Source organism: Chaetodon trifascialis, chromosome 15, assembly GCF_039877785.1.
Source record: "Chaetodon trifascialis isolate fChaTrf1 chromosome 15, fChaTrf1.hap1, whole genome shotgun sequence".
Lineage (NCBI taxonomy): Eukaryota > Metazoa > Chordata > Actinopteri > Chaetodontiformes > Chaetodontidae > Chaetodon > Chaetodon trifascialis.
The window spans coordinates 9298693-9321883 of NC_092070.1; the positions used below are offsets into that span (position 1 = coordinate 9298693).

The window sequence follows — 23191 nt, forward strand, 5'->3', positions numbered from 1 at the left end:
TACTGAGTGTTTAGAGGTAGATTACATGAGCAGGAAGTATGCAACTGAAAACTGAGTGCAGTTAACCTCTAACACTGTGTTCAGGTATGAGCTAATATGGATAAACTGGCACATAAGCCACGCCCCCTTACCTGAGCACCTTCTCCTGCTCGCGCTCCAGCCGGCCGGCCAGCAGTCTGTCATCATGGTGACGAGCACGCTCCTCTCCTCGCTCCTCATCTGTGATGGTTTCAGGCAAAGAGGGGGAGAAAAGGATTAGATAAAGATGCTCAGTAGCTGCATCACTGAGGCTCCTTGAATGTTTAAGCCCTGATCCCACGTGTAATACACGTTAAAGAAAAGGATACGAGCTGTGAAGGAAGATATGCTGGATGGTTGAGAGCAATGCTGGAAAAATATGTGGTCAGGTGAGTAGAAATGAGTCACAGCAGAGAAGAGTGGGGGGAGAAAACAAGGTGACTCTGGCTATATAATGATGACACGAGACAGCATGTCAAAATGAAAGAAGAAGCAGAAAATGTGATGTTGGGCCACAGCCTGAACACAAAGAGCATGTGCACACTGCATACTGTACAAACACACACAAATGGAGTGACAGCTCTCACTCTGAGTGTCAGCTCTTATCAGTTATTAGTCTGGAGCCACAGGAGATGTGTGAACATGCCATTACTGCGCACACACACACGCACAAAGTCTTAAACCCATCCTGCTTACTATCAGAGCCGACGGCAAAAGACAAGAGATGGAGATCAAAAAAAAGAAGGAAAGCAGCAGAACTCAGCCGAGCAATCCAGAATAAACATGAGGATCTCCTCCTCGCTCTCTTTTCCCGTTAACCCTCTTCCATCCCATCCATGCAGACTGAAGGTCCCCGAGCAGCAGAGAGGTTTTATACGAGTGTGCTGAACCCTTCAGTTCTGCTCTAGAAGTGCGTGCACGTGTGTGTGTGTGTGTGTGTGTGTGTGTGTGTGTGTGTGTGTGTGTGTGTGTGTGTGTGTGTGTGTCTCCTAAAAGGGACAAGGGACTTTAACAAACCCTGACATGCTCCACAGGAAAGGTTTCAAGACTGTTACCAAGGTTACAGGGAGTCTGTCCCACATGCTATCCTCTCTGCATCAGAAAGCCAGCGATTAGCGCTGCACGCCCCCTCTTTCTCCCCGGTCCTCCATTGCCGGTCCTCCCTCCATCTCACACTCTCTTTTCACTTCTTTACTTCCCGACATACCTCTCTCTTCCCGTCTATCAACCTATCGATCTATGTCCATCTCTTATCGTTAGCCTATCCTTCTTCTTCTCCTCCTTCCTGCTTCCCTCCATCTACCCATCCATTCATCCATCTATTTGTGTAAATCCTCTGCTGTTTATTTAGAGCTCTTCTTAGCATGAGGGAGTGATGCTATTAGACCAATCCCTCTGCTCAAGCAAGGAAATGAATAAACGCCCCCAACAGGGATGCACGTGCGTGCGCACGCGCGCACACCCACACACACTCACACCAACAGTATTTTACAAATACATGCAATTTCTAATTCCTCATATACACTTGAGCGCGTGCACATGTGCGCAAACAAACAAATGCGCGCGCACACACACAGTCTGTCACTCTCAAGACTGATCCATTGCTTAGCAACGCACCCATGGTCTTATTGTAATTCAAAGCTTGTTTTTAGCTTTTAGCTGCACTCTGTAATGACATGTTTAATGCAGAGAGGATGGAGGTGGGGTTGGAGCTGAAGAAAAGAGTGGAGAAAGAGCAGGGGGCCTGAGGTGGGACAAGGAGGGAGTGCCGCTACAAAGAGACCTTCTCGGAGAGGAAGGAAGGGTGGGGAAGGAGAGAGACATTCAACCAAATTAAAAGAGCGAGCGAGCGAGCGAGAGAGAGAGAGAGAGAGAGAGAGAGAGAGAGAGAGAGAGAGAGAGAGAGAGAGAACAGAGAGAGGAACTGTGGGAGGACAGAGAGAGGAAGAAGAGAGAGAAAAAGAAACAAGGAGAAAGACAGAGATGGAGCGGGAGCTCTGTAGCTGAATGACCTTGACGTACAAGAATAGAGCGCTGTATGGCAAGAATTGCTATGCAGCGCAGAGAGCCAACACGGCTGCCAAAAAGGAGCCTTTCAACAAAATACAACCCATGACATAATTAGTAATTTGTGTGTGTGTGTGTGTGTGTGTGTGTGTGTGTGTGTGTGTGTGTGTGTGGTGGTGGTTTTTACCATTCCAATCACGTTACATGCATGAACACCTCAAAGTCAAACGGGGCTGAGGAAACATGACTTTGATCCGAAAGAAAATGAATCCTCCATTATTCATGGGAACCGAAATGAGGAATCATTTGCTCTCGGTTCATTTAACTAAGGGGATCTACGTTCCCCGCAGTGTGATTCTGAGAGGAGCCACAGAGGAGAAGAGTTGAAAGCAAAAGCGGCACAAAATACATTAGAAAAATGTTTCAAATAAATGAAGTGCACTTGATTTAAGTTGCCAGAAACTATAAAATCTAAAATGACTTGTGTGATTGAGTGAATGTCACCACATGACTCCTGGCAAATATTTCAAACCTTCATCAAATTAAAATGGTACAAAAGGTACGAAAAACTGTTCTTTTCATGAATGATCACAACAGAAGTGATTATTTTTCTGTTTCCTTTGAACCTCTACCATCGTATCCTCTATCACATACAAGAAAAGAAAAGTTTAGCAGAGAGCTAGCAGACTGCAGCAGTGATGATGAGCCATTAAAAGCTGTGTTTTCTGGTTACCTTTAATAGCTGTTTGCAGCAGGGTTCTCTGTGTGTCTGAAGGTCCACTGGTCTGTTTACTGGCGCTCCCACTGTCTCTCTGCCGGGCCACAGCCACAGCAATGCCAACTGGAGGGTGGCGCACCTCCCCCTCCCCCTCCCGGCCAAACGAGCGGGCGCTGTCCGGTCGCTCTTGCTCCCTCTTCAGCTGGGGAGGCACCCTCAACGCCCCTGAAGAACCTGATCCAACCGATCCCCTTTCCCTGTCTCTTTCCCGCTCTCTTTCTTTTTCCCTCTCTCTTTCCCTTTCCCGCTCTTTCTCTTTTTCAATCTCCCTTTCTGCTTCTGCTTTGAACGCAATGTTACCCAGACCCCCAAAGGGTCCTCGGCTGTCTGCAGGGTTCCTAGAGGACCCAGGAGCCTCAGCGGCAAAGTTTCCACTGTATTTAATCAGACTCTGCATGGCTGAAACCTCCGTGGGATCCGAGCCTGCTCCCGCCCCTCGCTCTCCACCACTGGACACTCCCGCCAATGACCCCCCAGGCCGGTAGAGCGCCGATGGGTCCAGGTAGCGTCTCTGGTTCCCCTCCTCACCTGCGTGGCCATGCCCATGTTGGGAGGGGTGTGTTTGGGGGGAATGCCTGTGGGTGGAGTGTGTGTTGTTGCTGGGCCGGTGGGTTGTATGAGGCGAATGGGATATTTGTGTGTGTGTCTGCTGGCCGTGGGGAGAGGAGAGGGTGTGTCCGTGTTGGGCTGCCAGGGCAGCCATGTGACTCGTGGCATAGTTTGCTAATGGGCTGATGGTATTCCACTTAGGCTCTGCCCCTGCCCGCTCTATGCCCAATCGGAGCGAGTGTTTAGGGATGTCCCTGGTTTCCGGGCTGAACCGTGATTGACTGGAGGAGTAAGATGTGTCCTGTCCTCGTTTACCAATGGAACCATTGGAACAAATGACAGAGCCTTCCTCTCTTTGATTGCTTGAATCGCCAGACTGGGAGAGCCGAGGATGGTCCATCAAGCTCCTCTCAGGAAACCTGTAGCTCTCCCTCTCCCTGTTTCTGTCCCGCTCCCGCTCTCTGTCTCGCTCTCGTTCTCTTTCTCTGTCTCTGTGTCTGTCACCATGTTTGTTATCGCGGGCCTGCGAGGCGATCTGGATGGGCCCGATCCGCTCGTCGTAAACCTCCACAGAAGGCACATATGTCGGTGCGCTGACTCGCTGCTCTCTGATAGGCTCTCTGGGCATGGAGGGGTGGGGCGGGCCAGCGGCGGAGGGCTGAAGCGCAGGAGGATGGGCGTAGGAGATGTGGAGGGTACCAGCCGACGCAGCCACAGCATCGTTCCTCTTTTGTCTGTCTGAGTGAGAGTTTGAATTATTTGAGTTCGCGTGAGAGTTGTGGCTGTGGTGGGGTCGAGAGCCCCCCTCTTCATCCCGACCCAGTCTATCTGTTTCTGGTCCATGAAACCTGCCCCCGCCCCCACCTGAAGGGAAGGAGGGCCGTGGAGGCGAGGGCCTGGATCTGGGCTCCGCTGTGGAAGGTTGGGAGTGTGACTTGTGCTGGTGGTGGTGAGGATGGTAGGACCAAATATCTCTCTCCGTGTCCCGGTCCCTTTCTCTCTCTCGCTCCCGGTCGCTGCTCCTCGCCCTGCGGTCCTCCTCACTCCTCCCATCCTGTGTCAGGTCCACCACGCTGTGCGGCCTCTGCTCCTCTCTCGATCGCTCTCGTTCTCTGTCCCTCTCTCTCTCCCTCTCTCCCCGGTACTGCCGGTCCCTACCCCCCTCCCGGGACGTCCTCTGAGGGGGTGTGGAACTGGATGGGGTGGTCGAGGGAGCAGACGGTGGGTGGAGAGGCAACTGGCTCAAGGAGGCTGGCAGGTAAAAGCCCTCTAAAAGACACAAATCATGACATGTGAGTTTAAACACACACATAATGCGAGAACACAGACCGGATTCAGAGCAGAACAGCACACAGGCAGAGGTCAGCATAATAAATATTTAAACTTCGACTGAAACACTTACACACACCTACATTAGATCTGCAACAGCCACATTCAGGAGGAGCGCAAGCACTACACAGAACACTAAAATTGGTCCCCCTATCAGTCGAATGTTGCCCATTTCAGGCTGGAGGTTTGGCCCAGTTCCACAACAAACTACACGTCTTCCCACTAAATGAAAAAGCTCTACACAAACCTACATCCGCTCATGCATCACGGGAGAGGAGAGAATGTGTTCACTAAATTCAGCCGTGAATATTGTTGGTGACAGCAACTGACCTTTATGTGAGTCGTAGAGAGGGTGCTGGGAGAGCGAGGGAGGATCCAGGTGGCCCAGGGACAGATAGGGGCTGGAGTACAGGCTGCTTGGCAGAGGAGGGTAACCTGTCGACAAACACACAACATGTCACACAGTGCCATTTACACGTAATTGGAAGTTAACTTCTTCTCAGGCTCAGTCATGTTATTATCATGGCTTCCATTTACTGAACAAGGCCTGGAAATGTGTTGCACAAGGATTTAAAAGGCACTTCTGCTGCCAAGCAACAAACAGAATACTAGTACTTACATCTAGAGCTGCAATGAGTAAACTTGCAGAAAATTAACCAGCAACACCAATGAAAATCAGCTTCTCGAGTGTAAGGATTTGCTTCTTCTCTGTTATTTTCTGTCTCTGCAGGTTAATTGATAATGAAAATAATCCTTAATTGGAGCCCCACTTCCATCCACCTGAAGTTAATGTGTCGTATCAACATGACCGTAAACAGTGGATGAGGTTGGATTGCAGATTGTTTCATCATTTTCAGTCAGGCAGGCTGTGGTGTGATTTAATGATCTGCCTCAGAAGAAGGAGTGAGAGGCGCTGCTCAGCGAGCTGACTCAGTAGCACAGAGGCCAACGATAGCAGAGAGAGGCAGCGAGCAGAGCAAGAAGCTTTTCACATCCGAACCAGATTCAGTGATTAATGGTGGAAAGACTAACTGGGGTGGCTTTGGTGAGCTCTATTTCATTTCTGTTGCGTTTGAATGAAGTGTGTTTTGCAATGAGTGAACAAGGCAACTAAGCTTGTCTTAAGTCAGTGAAAGGGAGAAATATGTGTCAGAATATTTCCTGTCTTGACATTTTGTGGGTTCATTTGTTCATTTATTAGACTAACAAAGACACAGTGAACTCTCTGCTCGCCCACACCTGTGTGAATATGTTGTGCAGAAAACTCTAAGCTGTGAATAAACTGTTTTAGCATCGCCTCTAAAACAGTTTATTCACAGCTTAGAGTTTTCTGTATTATTCTGTAGTATTCAACTTATTAAAATAGTTGCCAATTAATTTTCTATCAAAGGACTAACAGATTAATTATTAATCGATTTGTAGTCTCAGCTCTAATTCATGCTAGTCTACATACCCAAGCACATATACTCCACATTGCCCCACTTTTAAATCACATTAAACTTTGTACGGCGACAGTCAGAGTCGACCCTGCGTCACCTGATTGGTTTTGTTCAGGAGGTCAGCTTGAAGTTGATGTTGGACGAGAGTCTGCCTGACAGCCAGCTGCTGCTCTCAGAGACCAGATCTTAATATAGACAAAGCCTTGCGCCGGGTGTAATGCTCTGAATGTCTGAGTTAGAGCTGACCTGGCTCTGACGCTGGCTGGTGTCAGTATGTTAGGCCACATGTAATGAAAGAAAAGAAAGAAAAAATGACTGCCACCCAGAGAGGGTGACATTCCCTGTTCCCACACTCCGGCCATTGCGGGATATCAAAGACGTCGCTGCCATTCCAGCATGAAGTGCCAGGGAGGAGAGCCCAAGTATAAATCTGTCTCCTCTCTCCGTTTTGAGAGGCAGAAATGGAGAAGCCAGAGGGGGCGGGTGGTGGGGGTGTCAGCAGTTAGAGGAAGGCATAGGAGACAGAAATACAAGAGGAACAACGCGAGGAGAGCAAAGGAATGCAGGATAGGTTTCTTGCAAAGCCTCCTTTAACCAAAGCTAACAGCTAACCTTGATCTCCGACAGCTTTGATACAAGGTTCCTGTGCAGCCACAGCGCATCCCGAGCATATCCAAAGTCTGCTTCTTAGCTGCCGCTCGGAAATGTCTCCAGCTTTTAGTAACTTCAGCTGCTTTGAAAGCCAGCCACCACGTATTAAGAGTCTTCATAGGCCGCGAAGATTTCTATTCATATCAGAGCGTGTGGATTCTGTAGCTTCTTTAGCCAGCAGGAGGTTTTCGCTTCCTGAGCTTCAGATACTGCAGCCTCAATTCAGGCTCAACTTTAAGTCAAGCGTCAAAAGTCCATCCATACTTTATCCCTTCTTTGGCTGAATGTAAAGTCAAACAGGGTGTGTGTTGGCTGGGCTGACGCGCAGAGCAGATGGGCCAGTAACCGACTTGTCTATTTAAAATGATCATTTTAAAAGGTAGAATCCATTATGGTTTCACAAGATCAAAGCCTGTTTTTCTGCAATAGCCATTTAATGCATTTACATTCTGTAATTTCCTGAAATATAGCAGCTTTAACTTTAACACAGGGAATTCACAGGAAACAAGGCATGCGCGTAATCAAGGGTTGATGGAATAATTATACTTGTATATATATATGAATACATATAAAGGCCAGCAGTCGTTTATCTTAACAGAATAAAATGCACCTCCAAAAGTCACTAGTTAACACATTATATCTTGTTGTTTTTGTACAAAAACTTTTCTGGTTTTATTGCTCTAAGTGGTTTCCAGGGAAGCAGCAGAAGTTACTGCTCAGACTATTACCTACAGCCACAGGTGCAATCACATGCCAGTGCTGCCCCCTCGAACCACCCCTGAGGAGAGTAAGCTTGAGGCAAAATATTAAAACACTAATGACACACACGATCTGATTTGCCATGGAAAAACACAGAACAAGATCTGTGTCACGCAGGCGATGCAATCAGTTTTTAAGTGAATCCTAAATAGAATCCGTTTGTCCTTCTCCCTTTACCCTGCCAAAACGGATACATTTCCCCCATCTGACCTTCTACGACTGTGAGATTTGATAAGGAGACACGAAAGGACAGGAAGGAATGAAGAGGGTTCAGAGATTCAATCACTTATTGAACAGGGTTTAAGAAGAGACTGAGAGGACGGAGAGGTCCACAGGGAGGACAGAAACACAGTAAAACTGTGTTCATGAGCTAGGTTAGGAGTGAAATGTGGTGGATAAGTGGGGCAAGAGAACCAGAGAGAAAAAGACAGAGACAAAGTGCATACTGAACAGGAAGCTCAAAAAAAGAACAACAGAGAGGAAGATAGATTACAGTAAAGCATGACAGGCAAAAGTAAGAGACAGGTGGAGGACAGAGGAAACGAGACACATATAGGACAGTGCCAAGAGCACAGATACCCGCAGAGAGACAGAAATGGAACAGGATCCCACTGGTGTAAGCAATGAGAAAGAGAGGAACAAGCCTCCTGGGCCTTGGACAAGAGCTCACTGTGACAAATGCCATGAAAATGCGATGTCGCCTGTCTCGAAGCATTTGAATTATGCACCGAGGCAGAAAAGTAGGAGAGAACCAGAAAAAGAGAGAGAGAACGAGAGAGAGAGAAAGAGAGAGAAATGCAAGTATTTGTTGAGATTTTACCTTCGTGAGCGTGTGATGCCCACAGCTGAGCCATCTGCAGACTGCTGGGATTGGCCGACCTGTATGAAGGGTCAGAGGTCAAGGGGGAGGGGCCTGCATAAGCGGAGAGGAAGGGACTGGAGCCTGCCGGGAAGGCTTCGCCTGGGAAAAAGAAAGAGGGCAGTCAGTCACCCTCGTAACCACGAGAACCAAACTAATAAAGGATAAGGACAATCGATTTATGCTGTCACTTTGGTACATGCGTGTGTGTTTTTGGGTGTGTGTGGTGCACAATCAATACATGCTGACGGTTCTATGCTCAAGCAGGCTGTTGTAATCACATTATTACCGAGCAGCCGTGCACTCTGTTTCCACAAGATAGACCACAGACAAGAGCGCACGCAGAAGAAAAGGACAGTTAATGTAACCACCAACTCGAAACCACAATCATCACAGTGGGAGTGAACCATGTGGGGCAATCATGAGGGTCCTCTCCCTTCTGGGAAACAGTGAGGCATTACGGGAGCTGTTTGCTACTGGATCAGATCATCACAGTTACTCTCTTGATAGAGATCATGAGAGCCGTCACTGTGCAGGCATTTTATCTTTGGAGTTCCCTTTAAGGAATTTGGTTATCTCTGATCTCATGTGAGGGACTAAAAATTATCCTCGCCTATAAATCACTTTGTTATCTTGTGCGTGGTACCTCCAATAACACAAACATTTGATTTTAAATACACCAAAGCAAAAAAATATCATTGCATTCAAAATATTTTCTAACAGTAGGGTGGTTTAATACCTAATATAAAAGTGTACTGTCTCTTTAACAAACGGACCCATGTTTCCAGTTTTGTAAAAGCTTCTGTGTGAAATCAAGTGAACTAAAATCCTGTTCCAACACACAGGGTCTGATTTAACTACTGATGCAGAGCGAGGCTGAGTGTAGCCTCATTCCTGACCTCAGCACTCATTAGTTTTCTCAATTAATCATCGGGTCTGTGAAATGTCAAAAAAATAGTCAAAGAACGACAATCGTAACTTCCCAGAGCCAGAGGTGACTTCCTCTAGTGTCTTGTCTTGTTTTTGCCAAAAGTCTAAAACGAAAGCTACTCAGTTTACAATGATATGTGACAAAGAAGAAGAAAATCCTCCCATTTGAGACACTCAAAGAAAGCAAAGTGTGAAGTTTTTACTATTTCTGCTTGAATTAAACTATTAATCGGTTGTCAAGACAGTTGCAGATGACTTTTCTGTCAACGGACTGATTCATTGTTTCCGTTCTACTTAACTGTTACATTGTACAGTACTCCATGATTCAGTTACATGGCATTCACTACGTAAACTTTGAGGGAGAAATAAAAACTGTAGCAGGTCATCATGTCGTCATACTGGTGACTCTTGAAGGACAGAAAACTCAGTGAAACACATTTATCCCATGGCAGCATGTACTGTATATACGGGAAACATCAACATTTCTATTCATTTCTGATTCAGGCTTTTCAGTTAACATCCCTCCATCACCACCTTCTACATTATGATGAAAAGGCAATACCAGCCCAAAGCCTCAATCTGACTCTGATACTGGCTTCAACGTACAAAAAAAGACCACCAGTCGACCATCGATTTGAAATTGCAGTGCAGGACTTTTACATATAAATGTCAATTACATTCAAGCCCGTAAGTGAGTTCACACAATGCTGATTCAGCCAATCACCAGCAGGCAAATCTCTCTGGAGTTAAATCTGATGGCTCTGGCAACATTCCCACAGTGGTGCACTGCTGGTGGTGTGTTTTACGTCAACCACGAATGATTGGTTTGCTAGAGCTGACGGGGGAGCGGCCGCAGCGATGGTGTAGTCTATAGCAACTATGTATGGTGGAGTACGGCATCATAAGCACGCTGACAGTGTTTGTGTAACTGCTCTCACTGCCAGAACGGCGCTTAATTTGAACAAACAATCTATTGTACACACAGCGGCAGTGTGTACACACACGCTGACGTCACACACTTACCATAAAAACCAGCTCTATCACGGCAAACATCAACATTGTAAACCTCGTAAACATTTTCATATCTCAACATGATGCAGTTATCGATCGCTTTTATTACACTTGTTTTTATTAGACTCCACTCCCTGCATGTGTGCAATCTAACCATTAGTAAACTTTGAACCCTTGAACCATTACTGCCTCTTCCAATCACAATCGCCTAAGAGATGGGAGAGGTTTTATGTTTAGCTGAGGTTTGCCCCCACCCAGCCCATTACTGAACGCACTGCACAGCCATTATCCTGATAAAACTAACCATGTGTGTAGGGGAAAGGGTGCTGCCTGTGTATGGGCGAGGGGGAAGGGACTGTGTGTGTGTGTGTGTGTGTGTGTGTGTGTGTGTGTGTGTGTGTGTGTGTGTGTGTGTATTAGTCCTGTGGGAATCTGAGAGACATGCTGTGCTCGCTGAGTTTCCCCTGCATCTAAATCTGTACATTAAAACTGCCATCCGTCAGCGCCGTCTGTACACGCGTGCGTGTGCGCGCGCGCACACACACACACACACACACACACACACACACACACACAGTACATTTTAAATCAATAGCAAATGCAGCTTTCCAATTAATCACAAATGGAGGCGTTTACACATGCACATACATACAGGAGTAATGCAGTGTGCCTTTTCTCTGCTCTGTGTAGGTGGATGATCCCATACTCAGCCCTATCATACTTCTTAAAGTCTCTCCATGTTTGCGTGTGTGTGCTGCATGTGTGCATGCTCGGGGGTCTCAGTGCGTGCAGATTAAGTAGCTGCACTGCATCGCTGTATGACCGCTGAGATGTGCAAACACTTCTGTGTGGGTTTGCACCAAATGCCCTTCGAGGGAGACACACTGTGGGATCTTCAAACACACACAAACGTGCACACATGAATCCACACGGTCATGCCAATTCCTGGGAAAACACTAGCACGCGAAGATGCACAACCAGCCACACGCACACACAACCTGTGATTAACTTTCAGTTAGATTCAGTACATTAACTCTGCTGGAAAACCCCTCGTCCTGTGTGGAGCACTGAAGAGCAGCATAGCTACGAGGTTTTACCTCCAAAAAGAGACAACTTACAGTCCCATCTATTATTCATTACAGCAGAGACAAATCTCACAGACACACACACACACACCCCACTGTCTTGTTTTGTAGATGCACTTTTGACCACGGTCAGCTTCCTGAGACTGCTTCACAATAAAGGCCACCCTGTGACCTGGCAGCAGCAGGAGGTGTTTGCTTTGCATTAGTAATAACTTCATAGAGCTCTGATATGACTGTAGGAGAGTAAACAGTGAGGCTGACATCAGTGAGACAGAATTACACACAATGACAGTGGATTACGTGCTGCATCGTTTGCGTGTGAAGGCCATTGAAATGCAATGCAGGAATGGTGGACTCTGCCAGTAACAATAAAAACTTCTATAAAGAGAGGTAATTACAGCATGTAAATATACTGAATGGCTATTGCAGAAAAATGCCACCATAAACTGTAGAAAAAAAGTGTCTTTAATATGCCCTCAAGTTAATAAACTCATAGGTTTGACCAAAGTTCGCTGTAACGGAGCTGAAAATGTGGACATTTCTCTCATGAAAAGCTCATATTTTGATGATAGATGTTTTTCTGGACATCTGATGAGAAAGTCAAATATCTCTTTATCTGCTGACCATTAAAATTAACATTTTGTTTTCTGTTTTTTAAGTATCATTGTTTTTCTTGTTACTCAGATTTTTCAGTGTGACTGTAAAAAGTGATCTGCCATTTGTTACTTGTGAAATAAAGCCTGTTTCGACTACCATCACCTCTCCATTTCTCACTCTAGTGTGTATCGGGATATGTGCCAACAATGGTGTTTGAACAAGTTATGCTCACCTATAACCCACTTTTAATTGTTACCTGGTGTGTGTGTGTGTGTGTGTGTGTGTGTGTGTGTGTGTGTGTGTGTGTGTGTGTGTGTGTGTGTGCGTGTGTGTGTGTGTGTCTGTGTGAGAGAACAAAACGTAGACATACCCCCTCGATGAACACACACACAGAATACATTCACAACCACCACCTGTCGAGGATGTTAAGGTCCTGGTAGGATGTCAGCAGTTTCCATTCCTTCAGGCCAAACACCAGGGTCTCTCTAACACACACACACGCACGCACGCACGCACGCACGCACGCACGCACGCACGCACGCACGCACGCACGCACGCACGCACGCACGCACGCACGCACGTCTAGAGCCACAGATGCCCCACTAGAGTATGGATCAATCTCTGCATCACAGCCGCCTACAGGCCTTTTATCCATGTGTGCAGAGTACACAAAGAGAGACACACATACACAGTCCATGGTTACGCTTCGTGCCAGTGATCAGGGAAAAAAAATACAATCCCAAATTCCCTTTTCCCCTTCCTGAACAGTCTGAGGGAGGAGGGAGAGGGAGGGGTAGAACCAGGGAAAACATTTGTGCTCCTCATTCCAGAAACAACATCCAAATGGTAGCTGAGAGGGAAATGTTTCTTTAAATGTTTTGGAATTACTCTTTCATTACCTCCCTCTCTCTTTCTCGCAGCCCTTTCCTTCCTCTCTCTCTCCCTCCCTCCCTTCACAACTCCATCCCGTCTTCCCACCCCAGACACATATACACACATGCAAACACTTTGGCTCCCACTTCACAAGACAGTTAGTTTGCCATATTGGGATAAGCAAGTTGCCAAGAAACATGCTCTCTGACTCCCCAACACGTTCTGAGCCTCCATTTTCAGATCCTCGTAAGAAGTGTTATCTCCATATCAGAGAGGAGAAGGCCTGCTGGAGATCAATTCTGATAGAGACACCGCTGCAAATCTGACACACACACACACACACACACCCGCCCACACACACACACACACACACACACACACACACACACACACACACACACACACACACACACACACACACAATGAAAATCAGTGAAATCAAACTCAAGAACATGAGTCTTGATATCGCAAATCAATCTAAAATGGACTGAAACACAACAGGATCCAAAACAACAAAACTGGAACAAAAGCACCAAAAAAAAGCAAAAAATCTCTGATAGAAATGTCTCTCTCTCTCTCTCTCTCTCACACACACACACACACACACACACACACACACACACACACACACACACACACACACACACACACACACACACACACACACACACACACACACACACACACACACACACACACACACACACACACACTGTGAACCCATCTGTTATCCATCAGTGGTATTCAGATCAGGGTTAGCTGGGGGGGAGGAGGGGGGTCTCTATTGATCTCTGGGTTTTATTCCCTGCATGAAAAAACAGGGGAAAAAATCCAAACAGTAAAATTCTGTTGCACTCTCTCTGCCACAGCTAACTGGCACACTGACACTGGTAACCATTAATCCTGACTGGGAAGCAGAAATACACACACACATACACACGATGTGCAGGATTTTCATACATACACATAACTGTCTGTGTGTCTGTGTGTGTGTGTGCACGCACTCTCATTCAGGCTGTGAGCATGTGGTTTAAAGTTTCAGTGAAGAACGTCTGCCCCGTGACGAGTTCTAATCACAACATGCCAAACTTTAGCTTTGCAAACTGCGCTGCGGTGTGTGTTAACACCCAACCTGTCTTGAGGGGCGTCACGATTCTCGAAACGGACCACTGGATTAAACATCGTCCTCACATGGGGTGACTTGACAACTGAAGCCATTGTTAGACCGGCAAGTTTTTATTTGTAAAGCTCAACAGATCATTGATTTTATGCCTTGGCAGGTCTCATTGACAAATGATTTTCAGAAAAAGGTATCAAGTGTGATATAACCACCTTTTATGTACAACACAAAGGTCATATGGTCAAATTCAAATTATTTACTACAAATGTAATAACAATGACTTATTTCAACAAACTAAACAGAAAGTCACTAGATGGTAGAGGGTACTTTACAACAACAGCTGGAGTTTCCTCACAGCATACGTGTGTAGCACAGCAGTGTGTGTGTGTGTGTGTGTGTGTGTGTGTGTGTGTGTGTGTGTGTGTGTGTGTGTGTGTGTGTGTGTGTGTGTATCATAGCCTACAAAATGTACTTTGTTGTTGACATAACTTACGGGGAAGTCAAAATGTTGCCACACTGCTGACTTCAGGAGGATTTTCTGGTTCTGTTTCTCCATCATCTCTGACTCCAGCGGTGGGTCAGATACGCTGTGTTGTCTGTCTTGAGTGTTATTTTTTTTATATTAATTTTCCGTCGGACACGTGTCAGACGCACACATGTCGGCGGGGGTAAAATACTGAGAGAACTGCTGATGCTGCCTTGGATTTCGATGACGGAAACTGAAAACTCATTTTAATCAATTTTCAAATCAGAATGGTGAGAGTGCTAGTCTCTACTTTATATTATTGTTTGTTGGTAAACAGATTACATAATGAATATGCAAAAAGGGCACGTTTGCAAAAAACTACTTTCTGTCCTGATGTCCAAAACAAAGATGCGCTGCATAGCCACTAATTCAGACGTGGAAGGAATGCTCCAATCAAGTCATCCACAGGGCTGCATGAATAATGGAAAATGTCAACGAACTTCTCAACCAGTTTTATGTGACTATCATTATCTAGTGCTGGAAATCTCTTGGTAATAAAGATTTATGTGGAAATAAAATATATATTGCCTTCACTCCCACAAATGAGCTGCACATCATCTCTGTTATGAAATAAGTGGTGTATATTTTTATTCTTGGAATAACTTCAGCCAAAACCAAACTATCATCCTTTGCTACTGGAGACATTTGCATGAATTTCACCATTTCTTCTTGTAGGATTGTTCTTTAGCTGTTCTTGTAAAATGTTCTTTTGTTGTATATTAAAGCTGGACTATGACAGGTGAATTTAGTGTTAGAGTTTAGTTTAGGACAACTGGTTGACAGTAACATGTAGGGAAGTCTGCAAATTCTGGACTGAAACAACTTGTGCCAAAGCAATGTTAAAATGATTATGGTAACATGGCCGCTACACTCACCCATTCAAAACCTTATGAACTGAAATTTTAACCGGTCTTCTCACAGCAGACAGTGGGAAAGGTGTTACTAATGACATTAATGATGGCTCTGTTCTATTCAAGAGTCCCAGATACGCAATAGTGACAGCGATCCAGCATGCACAACACCAGGAGCCTGGAACTGAAGCAGCTAAATGGAATCCAGCCACCTCAAATCAAACCCAGCCAATACAAGAGCAGTCTGCCACACAGTGGCCAGTTTACTGACCTCAACCAAATGACAGAAAGGACACAAACTTAGTGTCTTTTCTTTTCTTGCTATTTGAAACCTGCTCTGGTGGTTGGATAGAAGCAAACCTCCTCTCTGTGTGTGTGTGTGTGTGTGTGTGTGTGTGTGTGTGTGTGTGTGTGTGTGTGTGTGTGTGTCGCGGAGCCATGCTGCTGCACTCAGAAATCTCCTGTGAAGACGGCAGGTGTTATTTTGACACAGTCCTCCATACCAGCAAATGGAAACACACTCACAACAGGCGACGCACAATCATGCAGTGTCACGCACAGACTGAATGGCATGCACAGTGGCATGGCAACACAGATGCAATGAAACACACACAGGCACACACATTCAAGAGCAGTCAAGAAGTACACCGGCAGCGCGGGGTGGGTCGGACTTTTGGTGGTGATGATGCTGGTGCAGAGTAAAAATGACAGAAAGGACACAGGAAGTGTGTCATTTGTTCAACTTTAGATTCATCAGTCAAATCTAAGGATGCTTTAAAAATAAACATCCGGTGTCACACTGTCAAATGTGCAGGTTGTCTCAGTGGCCCAACTGGCTGAAGCACGTAGTTAACAAGCAGTCACATTTCTCACATCTCTCCCATGTCACTACATATTTTGAATTTTAACCAAGTGCACCTGGAGGAATATTATAAACCTGATGCAATGGACCACGTAGAGACTCAACATGCAGCCAAACAGACAGACATAACGCAGTGTGTGACCTTTGTGTGTTGTTTGAGTTAAAGGGAGGGTTCTGGCAGAGTGTGCGACTTACCTAATGCTTTTGGTATTTCGACATGCTATGGCACGCTCATATTCTCTCTCTCACACACACACACGCACACACACTGGTCTATCACTCTTGTGTTTGACAGCTCTGTGTGTGCGTGTGTGTGTCTCTGTGTCGTTTGTCTGCTTCTGACAGGTTTATTGTAGCAGGGCAGCAGTGCCTTGTGCTTTCTCTTAAGGAGCCCGTTTTCTCTCCTGAAGGATTCAATTAATCTGAGAGGGGATGTGTCCGAGCCATATCTCACACACACACACACACACACACACACACACACACACACACACACACACACACACACACACACACACGTATGCAGGGGTCTGCGTCTTGAATACATATAAACACACACTCACCACATTAATTTTAACGTAAACAGACACACTAACCAAAGTGGCGTGGAAGACAAATTGGTATTGGCTGAGACAACCCTATCCTACTGCGTGAATTACACTTATACTCCTGTGGGGGTGTGTGTGTGTGTGTGTGTGCGCCTGAGAGAGGGAACATCTGAAGGGCTACCACATTTATCCAACCGTGTTTGAATGTGTTGTGGTCAGGAGAAATCTCTTTCTTTCTCTCTGCTGAGAGTCCCGGGGGGGAAACCCCGGCTCTAACTGCACTAAGCACAATCACATGCTCCCATTCTCATACACAAGAGCTCAATCCTCTCATCTACACCGTTTCTCCCTCACACATGCGCACGCACGCACACACACGAGCCTCAGTTCTTATCCCTCGAAAACAAAACACCACTTTCCACTTTAGTTTTCTTTTCCCATTTGTCTAGGACCGTTTTCATCTCCATCTATTGACTTCCCCTCACTGTGCCCGCTACAACACCTACATTTGCGTCTCACTCCTATCTTCTACTAGGTGTGTGTCTGTGTGTGTCAGTGTGTGTGTGTGTGAGAGAGAGAGAGCGAGAGAGAGAGAGAGAGAGAGAGAGAGAGAGAGAGAGAGAGAGAGAGAGAGAGAGAGAGAGAGAGAGAGAAAAAAAGGCAAAAAAAAGTTGCTAGTTCAGATCTGTTACCCTTTGACTCTCACAGATGAGGGATGTCGTCCTGATCGTCATTTTCACCTCATTAGACTAGCATTTGTTCCAAACTGTATTCCTGTAAGGTCATTCCATACAGTTAAAGTATTCAGCAACAACAATGGCCAATTGAAATAACACAACAGAGATTCAACCTACGCCCAGTTTAAGCATGCTTCTTCAATTTCTACTGCTGTTTACACCCACTGGTGCACAGGAAGAGAGGTGCTTTATGATTCCCACAGCAGCAGAAACGTCGTTTGTTTAAAACTAGAACCGAGTAATCAACTGGTCAAAATCCAAAGAAAAAGATGTCACACAGCACATGATTGTGAAGTGATCTCTGGGAAATGCAGCGTATAAGGAGCACTTAGCAGAAAAAAAGCTGCTCAAATGGAGAAAAAACTTCTTCACCTGCACAGCCACACGTATAATCTTGATTACGGATACGGATCCTTCCGAATAGGATAATCTGCAGCCACGTCAACCTTTCACAGCACAGTCTCTCTGGCATTGTCTACTTGGTGCAGTCACACTCCAGCAGGTCCTACCTCTGCTGCTTTCGGATGCGAGGAGGAAGGGAAGAGGACAGATGGCCTCGATCTGGTGATGGAGGTTCCCGCAGACCTCCAGTAGACAGAGGACCATTTACAGCCATTTTACATGTATAAACAGCGACTACAAGACCATATCATGTTTAGATAGAACCTGTGTGGATGAATAGGAGCAGGTCAGGAAGCAGGAAACAATGAAAGCCCCTCTTCTTGCAGAAGAGTGCAGGATACAAATGTCAACAAACTATTTGCATCTCTCTCCCTCTCTGTCACCTCCAGCTGTGAACTTAGGTGAGACACCCTAGATCCATTCAGTGAGGTGGAAATCCTATTAAAACTGAACTAAAATAAGGGAGACTCCTGGGAAATAAGGATGTGTTGGCAGCTATAAACAGTCAACTCTGCTGTCAGGAGGTCAGCCAAAAACAACAGCACAAAAGAAATGTGTGGAAACACGTGGAAACAAAAAGAGTAGCGGGGCGACCTTGGCTCCTCTGATCGCACACTGGGTGCTTGAGCACTGGATTCACGCTGTTTATTGCAATTAAACAAGAGCATCATGAACATTTGCAATTACTGGGCAATTATCATGTAACAGGGGCTGTGTGGCGTTATTCCAAGCATGGGAGTGAGGTCTCAGTCAGGTTTGGTAAAAGTGATGTGTGGGGATTCGATATCAAGGAGTGCCGTAAAGCTAAATGATCTGCATCGCACAGTGGTGCGTTTTAGTGGGTGGAGGCTGAGAGTGTGCGTAGGGGAGATGAGAGTCAGAGAGTGAGAAGGTCAGTGTGTGGGCAGAATAAAATGCATCCCATTTTAAAGGAGCGTTTAAACTGCCAATCTGGGCTGGAACCGTGCTTGGGTCAATTCCACTTCAGACCCCCCCCACCCCCACCCCCCCCTACACATCAACATCAAGCTGTTCCACACAAGCAAATCCGCACACACACACCCACACCGCAAGCAGTTTTCAGCTCATTTCAGAACCACAGGAGGGGACATCATCCCAGCTGAAATACACTGTGGCTCCTACAAAAGACACATTTAACCAGAAATGATATTTGCACGGTTTATAGTAAATCCACACGTGCGATCGTTCCACCTGAAAACATTTCCCTGTTATCCCAGAGCCGCAAAATCAGTTCAACTAGCTGCAATAAAACTGCGCCCTGGCACATCTCTTTGCCGAGATGCACCCATCAATCATACTCACGCTCCCTGCTGCGAGTTGATTTCATCTCTGACAGCTTTTCATGAGCGTGTGTGAGTGGAGTGTGTGGGCTCTGCCGGTGTGTCAAATTAACGCTTCATCAGAGCCCTGCCCTGGGAGCGCTGCCTCACTTTACCAGACCTCTAGTACCTTATTGCACTCTAAATGACAAGTGCTGCATTGAACCCACGCTCCGCGATTGGGAAGGGGGAAACACAGCTTAACTGGAATATTATTATCTGCGGGCTTTAGCTCTGAAGAGAAACCAGAGGAACTGTAATTGTATATCTCTGTCTGCAGCTACATGACTTCAGGGGGGTGTAAGTAACTCGATGAGAGCTGTGTCAGACTTTCCATTTTCCAAAAGACACAGCAGACCCATATTTCCTACACACGCAAGTTTGAACCTAGATGACAGCGCTCTGACTCTCCCTTCGACTGACCACGAAACTGTATGCAAACATGTCATGTTATCTTTTTCCTATTTTGCGAAATGTTATTTCAAGCTTCCATTACAAATAGCAAGCGCATACATCAATCTGCAGGCAGTGGTAGTACAGGGAAAATCACCAGCTCAGTGAGGAACAACGTATACTGTAGATGGCCAAAGGACTACATTCGGGTAATGCAGGAAGACACGCACATCTACATGATGTAAACAAACACACGGGGTTCGCTTCAACTGCAACACCCTCTATTTAATGGTCAAGCACATCTAAACCCCCCCCCAACACACACACACACACACACACACACACACACACACACACACACACACACACACACACACACACACACACACACACACACACACACACGGACTCCTCAATGTGCTTGAAACAGCAGCGGGGATGTCCAACGGACTTCGTACAAATGCAGGGGAAAAAGCAGCATCAGCCATTTGTCAAATGTTCCAGGAGAGTGGCTTTTACTCCAGATACTGGAGCGCTGAACCACGGCCATTCTTCACTCACACAAACACTCCAACAAATTCCCCCAACAGGGAAAGAAGTGGTCTGTCATCCCTTACAGGTCACAACTTAACCACCCCCACTCTCCCAAACACAAACTCACACAGCATTTACTCTCCTAGCAATGGCGGTGTGATGATCCACATGCAATCCAAGACCACTGCACCCTGACCTGCATACTGCTGCAGCAACACCCCGCCGCTGTGTGTGTGTTGCAAACTGCCAAGTAATTTTCCGCTAATGCGTTGCCCGTCTCAAAGGCTGGGAATCCTGAACACGATCCCATACTTTCACATCTGAAACTTGTCACAGCTTTAAAACAGCCACTCCTCCTTATGAAATCTACATCGGGGTTCATTTCCCAAAGCACACCGTAGCGGCGTTCAAGTGATGACCGCACATGCTGCCACAAACTGCGCGCAGTTTTGCGCAGCGTTATTTTAAGTTAATATTGGATGGTTTGAGGGTTGAGCCTTTGGGGCAGTCACATTACAGCATTTTAAACAGTCTAACATCGCGTACTTACTGTGGTGTGGATGTAGGTTAATGGCCGATGGCAGGAATTTTCCGGAGTGGAGAGGCGGCGGATGACTCGCGCCCAAGTGACCGGGCGAAGGAGGGATCCTCCCGGCTGCTGCTGCTGCTCCGAGTCGATGAGACTCCATTGCGAGCCCCGCCAACAACGGGGGTGGTACGTGGACGGATCGGGGAGGTCCAAAATCTCTGCCATCCATTATCCACAGAGGGGAAAGTTGTGAAAAGGGATTGTCCGTTCGGATAGGCCCCCTATTCCGAAAAAGCCAATTCTGGCTATGATAATAATGTCTTTAGTTTTCCAAGCGATTCGGGCTCCTTTTCAGCCATCCTGCTGACCTATAAAATACAACAAGGGGAAAAAAAACATCGCTTGATATACAGTCGAAGGGCAGACTGAGCAAACTGTTGAGAACTGGTAGTTTTCGGATTTCTCCTCTTTCCAGCGAACAGCAATGACGCAGTTTGGAAAACCACTTCAAAAACTATACGCTGAATATTAGCGGGTCGACAGAAATATGACATGAGTTGCTGCTAGTGTATCCTAACTGCAGCCCTCCATGCAGCTTCAACTTATATCTACAATATTATGATCTAATGTTTGAGACCAGCAGCGCTCCACCCCCTCTGCACACCGATCAGGCAGCCGCTCCGGGGCTCCGCTTCTCGGGGAAACGCAAGCAGGAGAGGGGCGGCCAGCCGCTCTGCCTCGGCCATGAGAACAGCTTGCGATCCTGCGATGGAAACGTCAAATTTTAATAACCCATTCCACCTTTTCGGATTACCCAGCTGCTTTCCTAAACACTAACCGTAAACCAGCAATGTAGGCTATGGGCCGAGTCGAGCCTGTAAACCAATACACCATAAATACTAGAGGCGCATCAAATATAAATTTCAAACGGGTTAAAAATAAATAAGGTTGCAAAAGCCTGCATCATTCAGCAGCGGGGTTAACGGTGTTTTGTTGCCCACAGATGCGAATTTAGTCCGGGCCACTTCGCAATTGGACATGGGTGCTGCCCAAGGAAAGAAATCAAACCCCAGCCCGTAAACACTTCAGTCCACTGTTCAAAGCCTCATTTCAGATCCACCATCGACAGCTTACCACCGTAGAACCAAGTTTCAAGAAGTATTAAAATATATCACTGTTTCACACCATAGATCGACGGATATTCAGTTTAATCGGCATCGACCCGAGCAACGCGCCTTGAATCTGTGAAAAGGTCGATTTTAATCATTTTTGGTAATAAAACACAATCTTCGCACACACAGGCCAATGTATGTGCGACACTAAAAACCACAAATATAGAATAAAAGTTACTTTAAGGAGAACAACAACAAGCAACTGCGACTTTATCTGAAGGAGGAAAGGAGATAATACATTGGTGTCTTGTGGAATCCAATATTTTTTTTTACGTACTGTCTGAAAATAAACACCAGTTAAACACTGTATGAATTTAGGTTAAAGGAACACGAAAGTCGAGTTAACCTTCAAAGCTGCAAGCAAACACATTACAGCAATGCCTCGTGATATCCAGGCGGGCGGGATCTGAAGAATGGCTCCTTCAGAAATCACAATAAACCCTTTTTCCCTCAGAAAAGTCCACCAGAAACAAACGTTGCCCAAAGCCCCTGAAACAGACCGGGACGGTGAGTCAGACTGTATCCTTCTCGGTTGTGGATCCATGCGGCGCGGCGGCGGAGCAGCACGGCATTTCAGCCACGTTTCAAACTTTTCACGGTTCCATTAACGACACCGAAAACTTTCTCGGCGGAAACGTCTCCAAAGTGGCATTTTCACACCGACGACAGCCCCGAAAAATCCAAAATGTCGCACGCAATAACCTCCGCGCCCTTTTCGCTCACATTTACGACCCAAATTATGTTTTTAAAACGCCGAGAACTCTGACACTCGAGCTGGAAAAAAGAAAAACCAAACAAGAAAAAAACATGCCGAGCGCTTACTTGAATGTGGAAAATCTGCGGGGGGAAGGAGCTAAAATCACAAACGTTTCTCAAAATCCGTCCAGGTTGCTGGGAGAACTGGAGTAGTCCATTACAAGCTCGTCCGAAGGTAAACTGGGGGATAACTGAGGGGGGAGAGGCAGCCCCTGACGCGTCCGTAAACTCCTCAGCAATGAAACACAGCATTGTTTTTGCAAGCCCCGCCCATCTCCCTCGCTACCACCCAACCCCAGCCCAGCCCCTTACGTTTTACGCAACCTCTAGTTGATTGGCTACACGAGGTGTCAATCAAAGTCCCAGCGTTAAAAAAAAAGCACTGGCCACTCGCCAGCACTATAAAACCAATTATGGAGCTAGGAGGTTGAGCCGTTTCAAGGTCCCCTCTCCCTTCAAGACTGAGTGATCAAAACAAGCAGTGGGTTTCTGTTTTTTTTTTTTTGTTTTTTTTTTTACATACACTGGGGTGGGGG

At 46.3% G+C, this 23191-nt stretch overlaps 1 protein-coding gene across 1 annotated transcript in view; it reads right to left on the reverse strand.

Moving 5' to 3' along the window:
* The window catches only part of tnrc18 (trinucleotide repeat containing 18), a 44389-nt gene extending 21515 nt beyond the window's left edge, over positions 1-22874 (reverse strand). The window contains exons 1-6 of the mRNA XM_070981561.1: positions 22722-22874; positions 20749-21095; positions 8351-8491; positions 5012-5116; positions 2759-4621; positions 132-219 (exon numbers count right to left, since the gene is read on the reverse strand). Of these exons, the coding sequence (XP_070837662.1) occupies positions 132-219; positions 2759-4621; positions 5012-5116; positions 8351-8491; positions 20749-20956 (2405 nt within the window). The 5' untranslated portion in view covers positions 20957-21095; positions 22722-22874. The remainder of the gene's footprint in view (positions 1-131; positions 220-2758; positions 4622-5011; positions 5117-8350; positions 8492-20748; positions 21096-22721) is intronic.
* Positions 22875-23191: the final 317 nt, after the last annotated feature.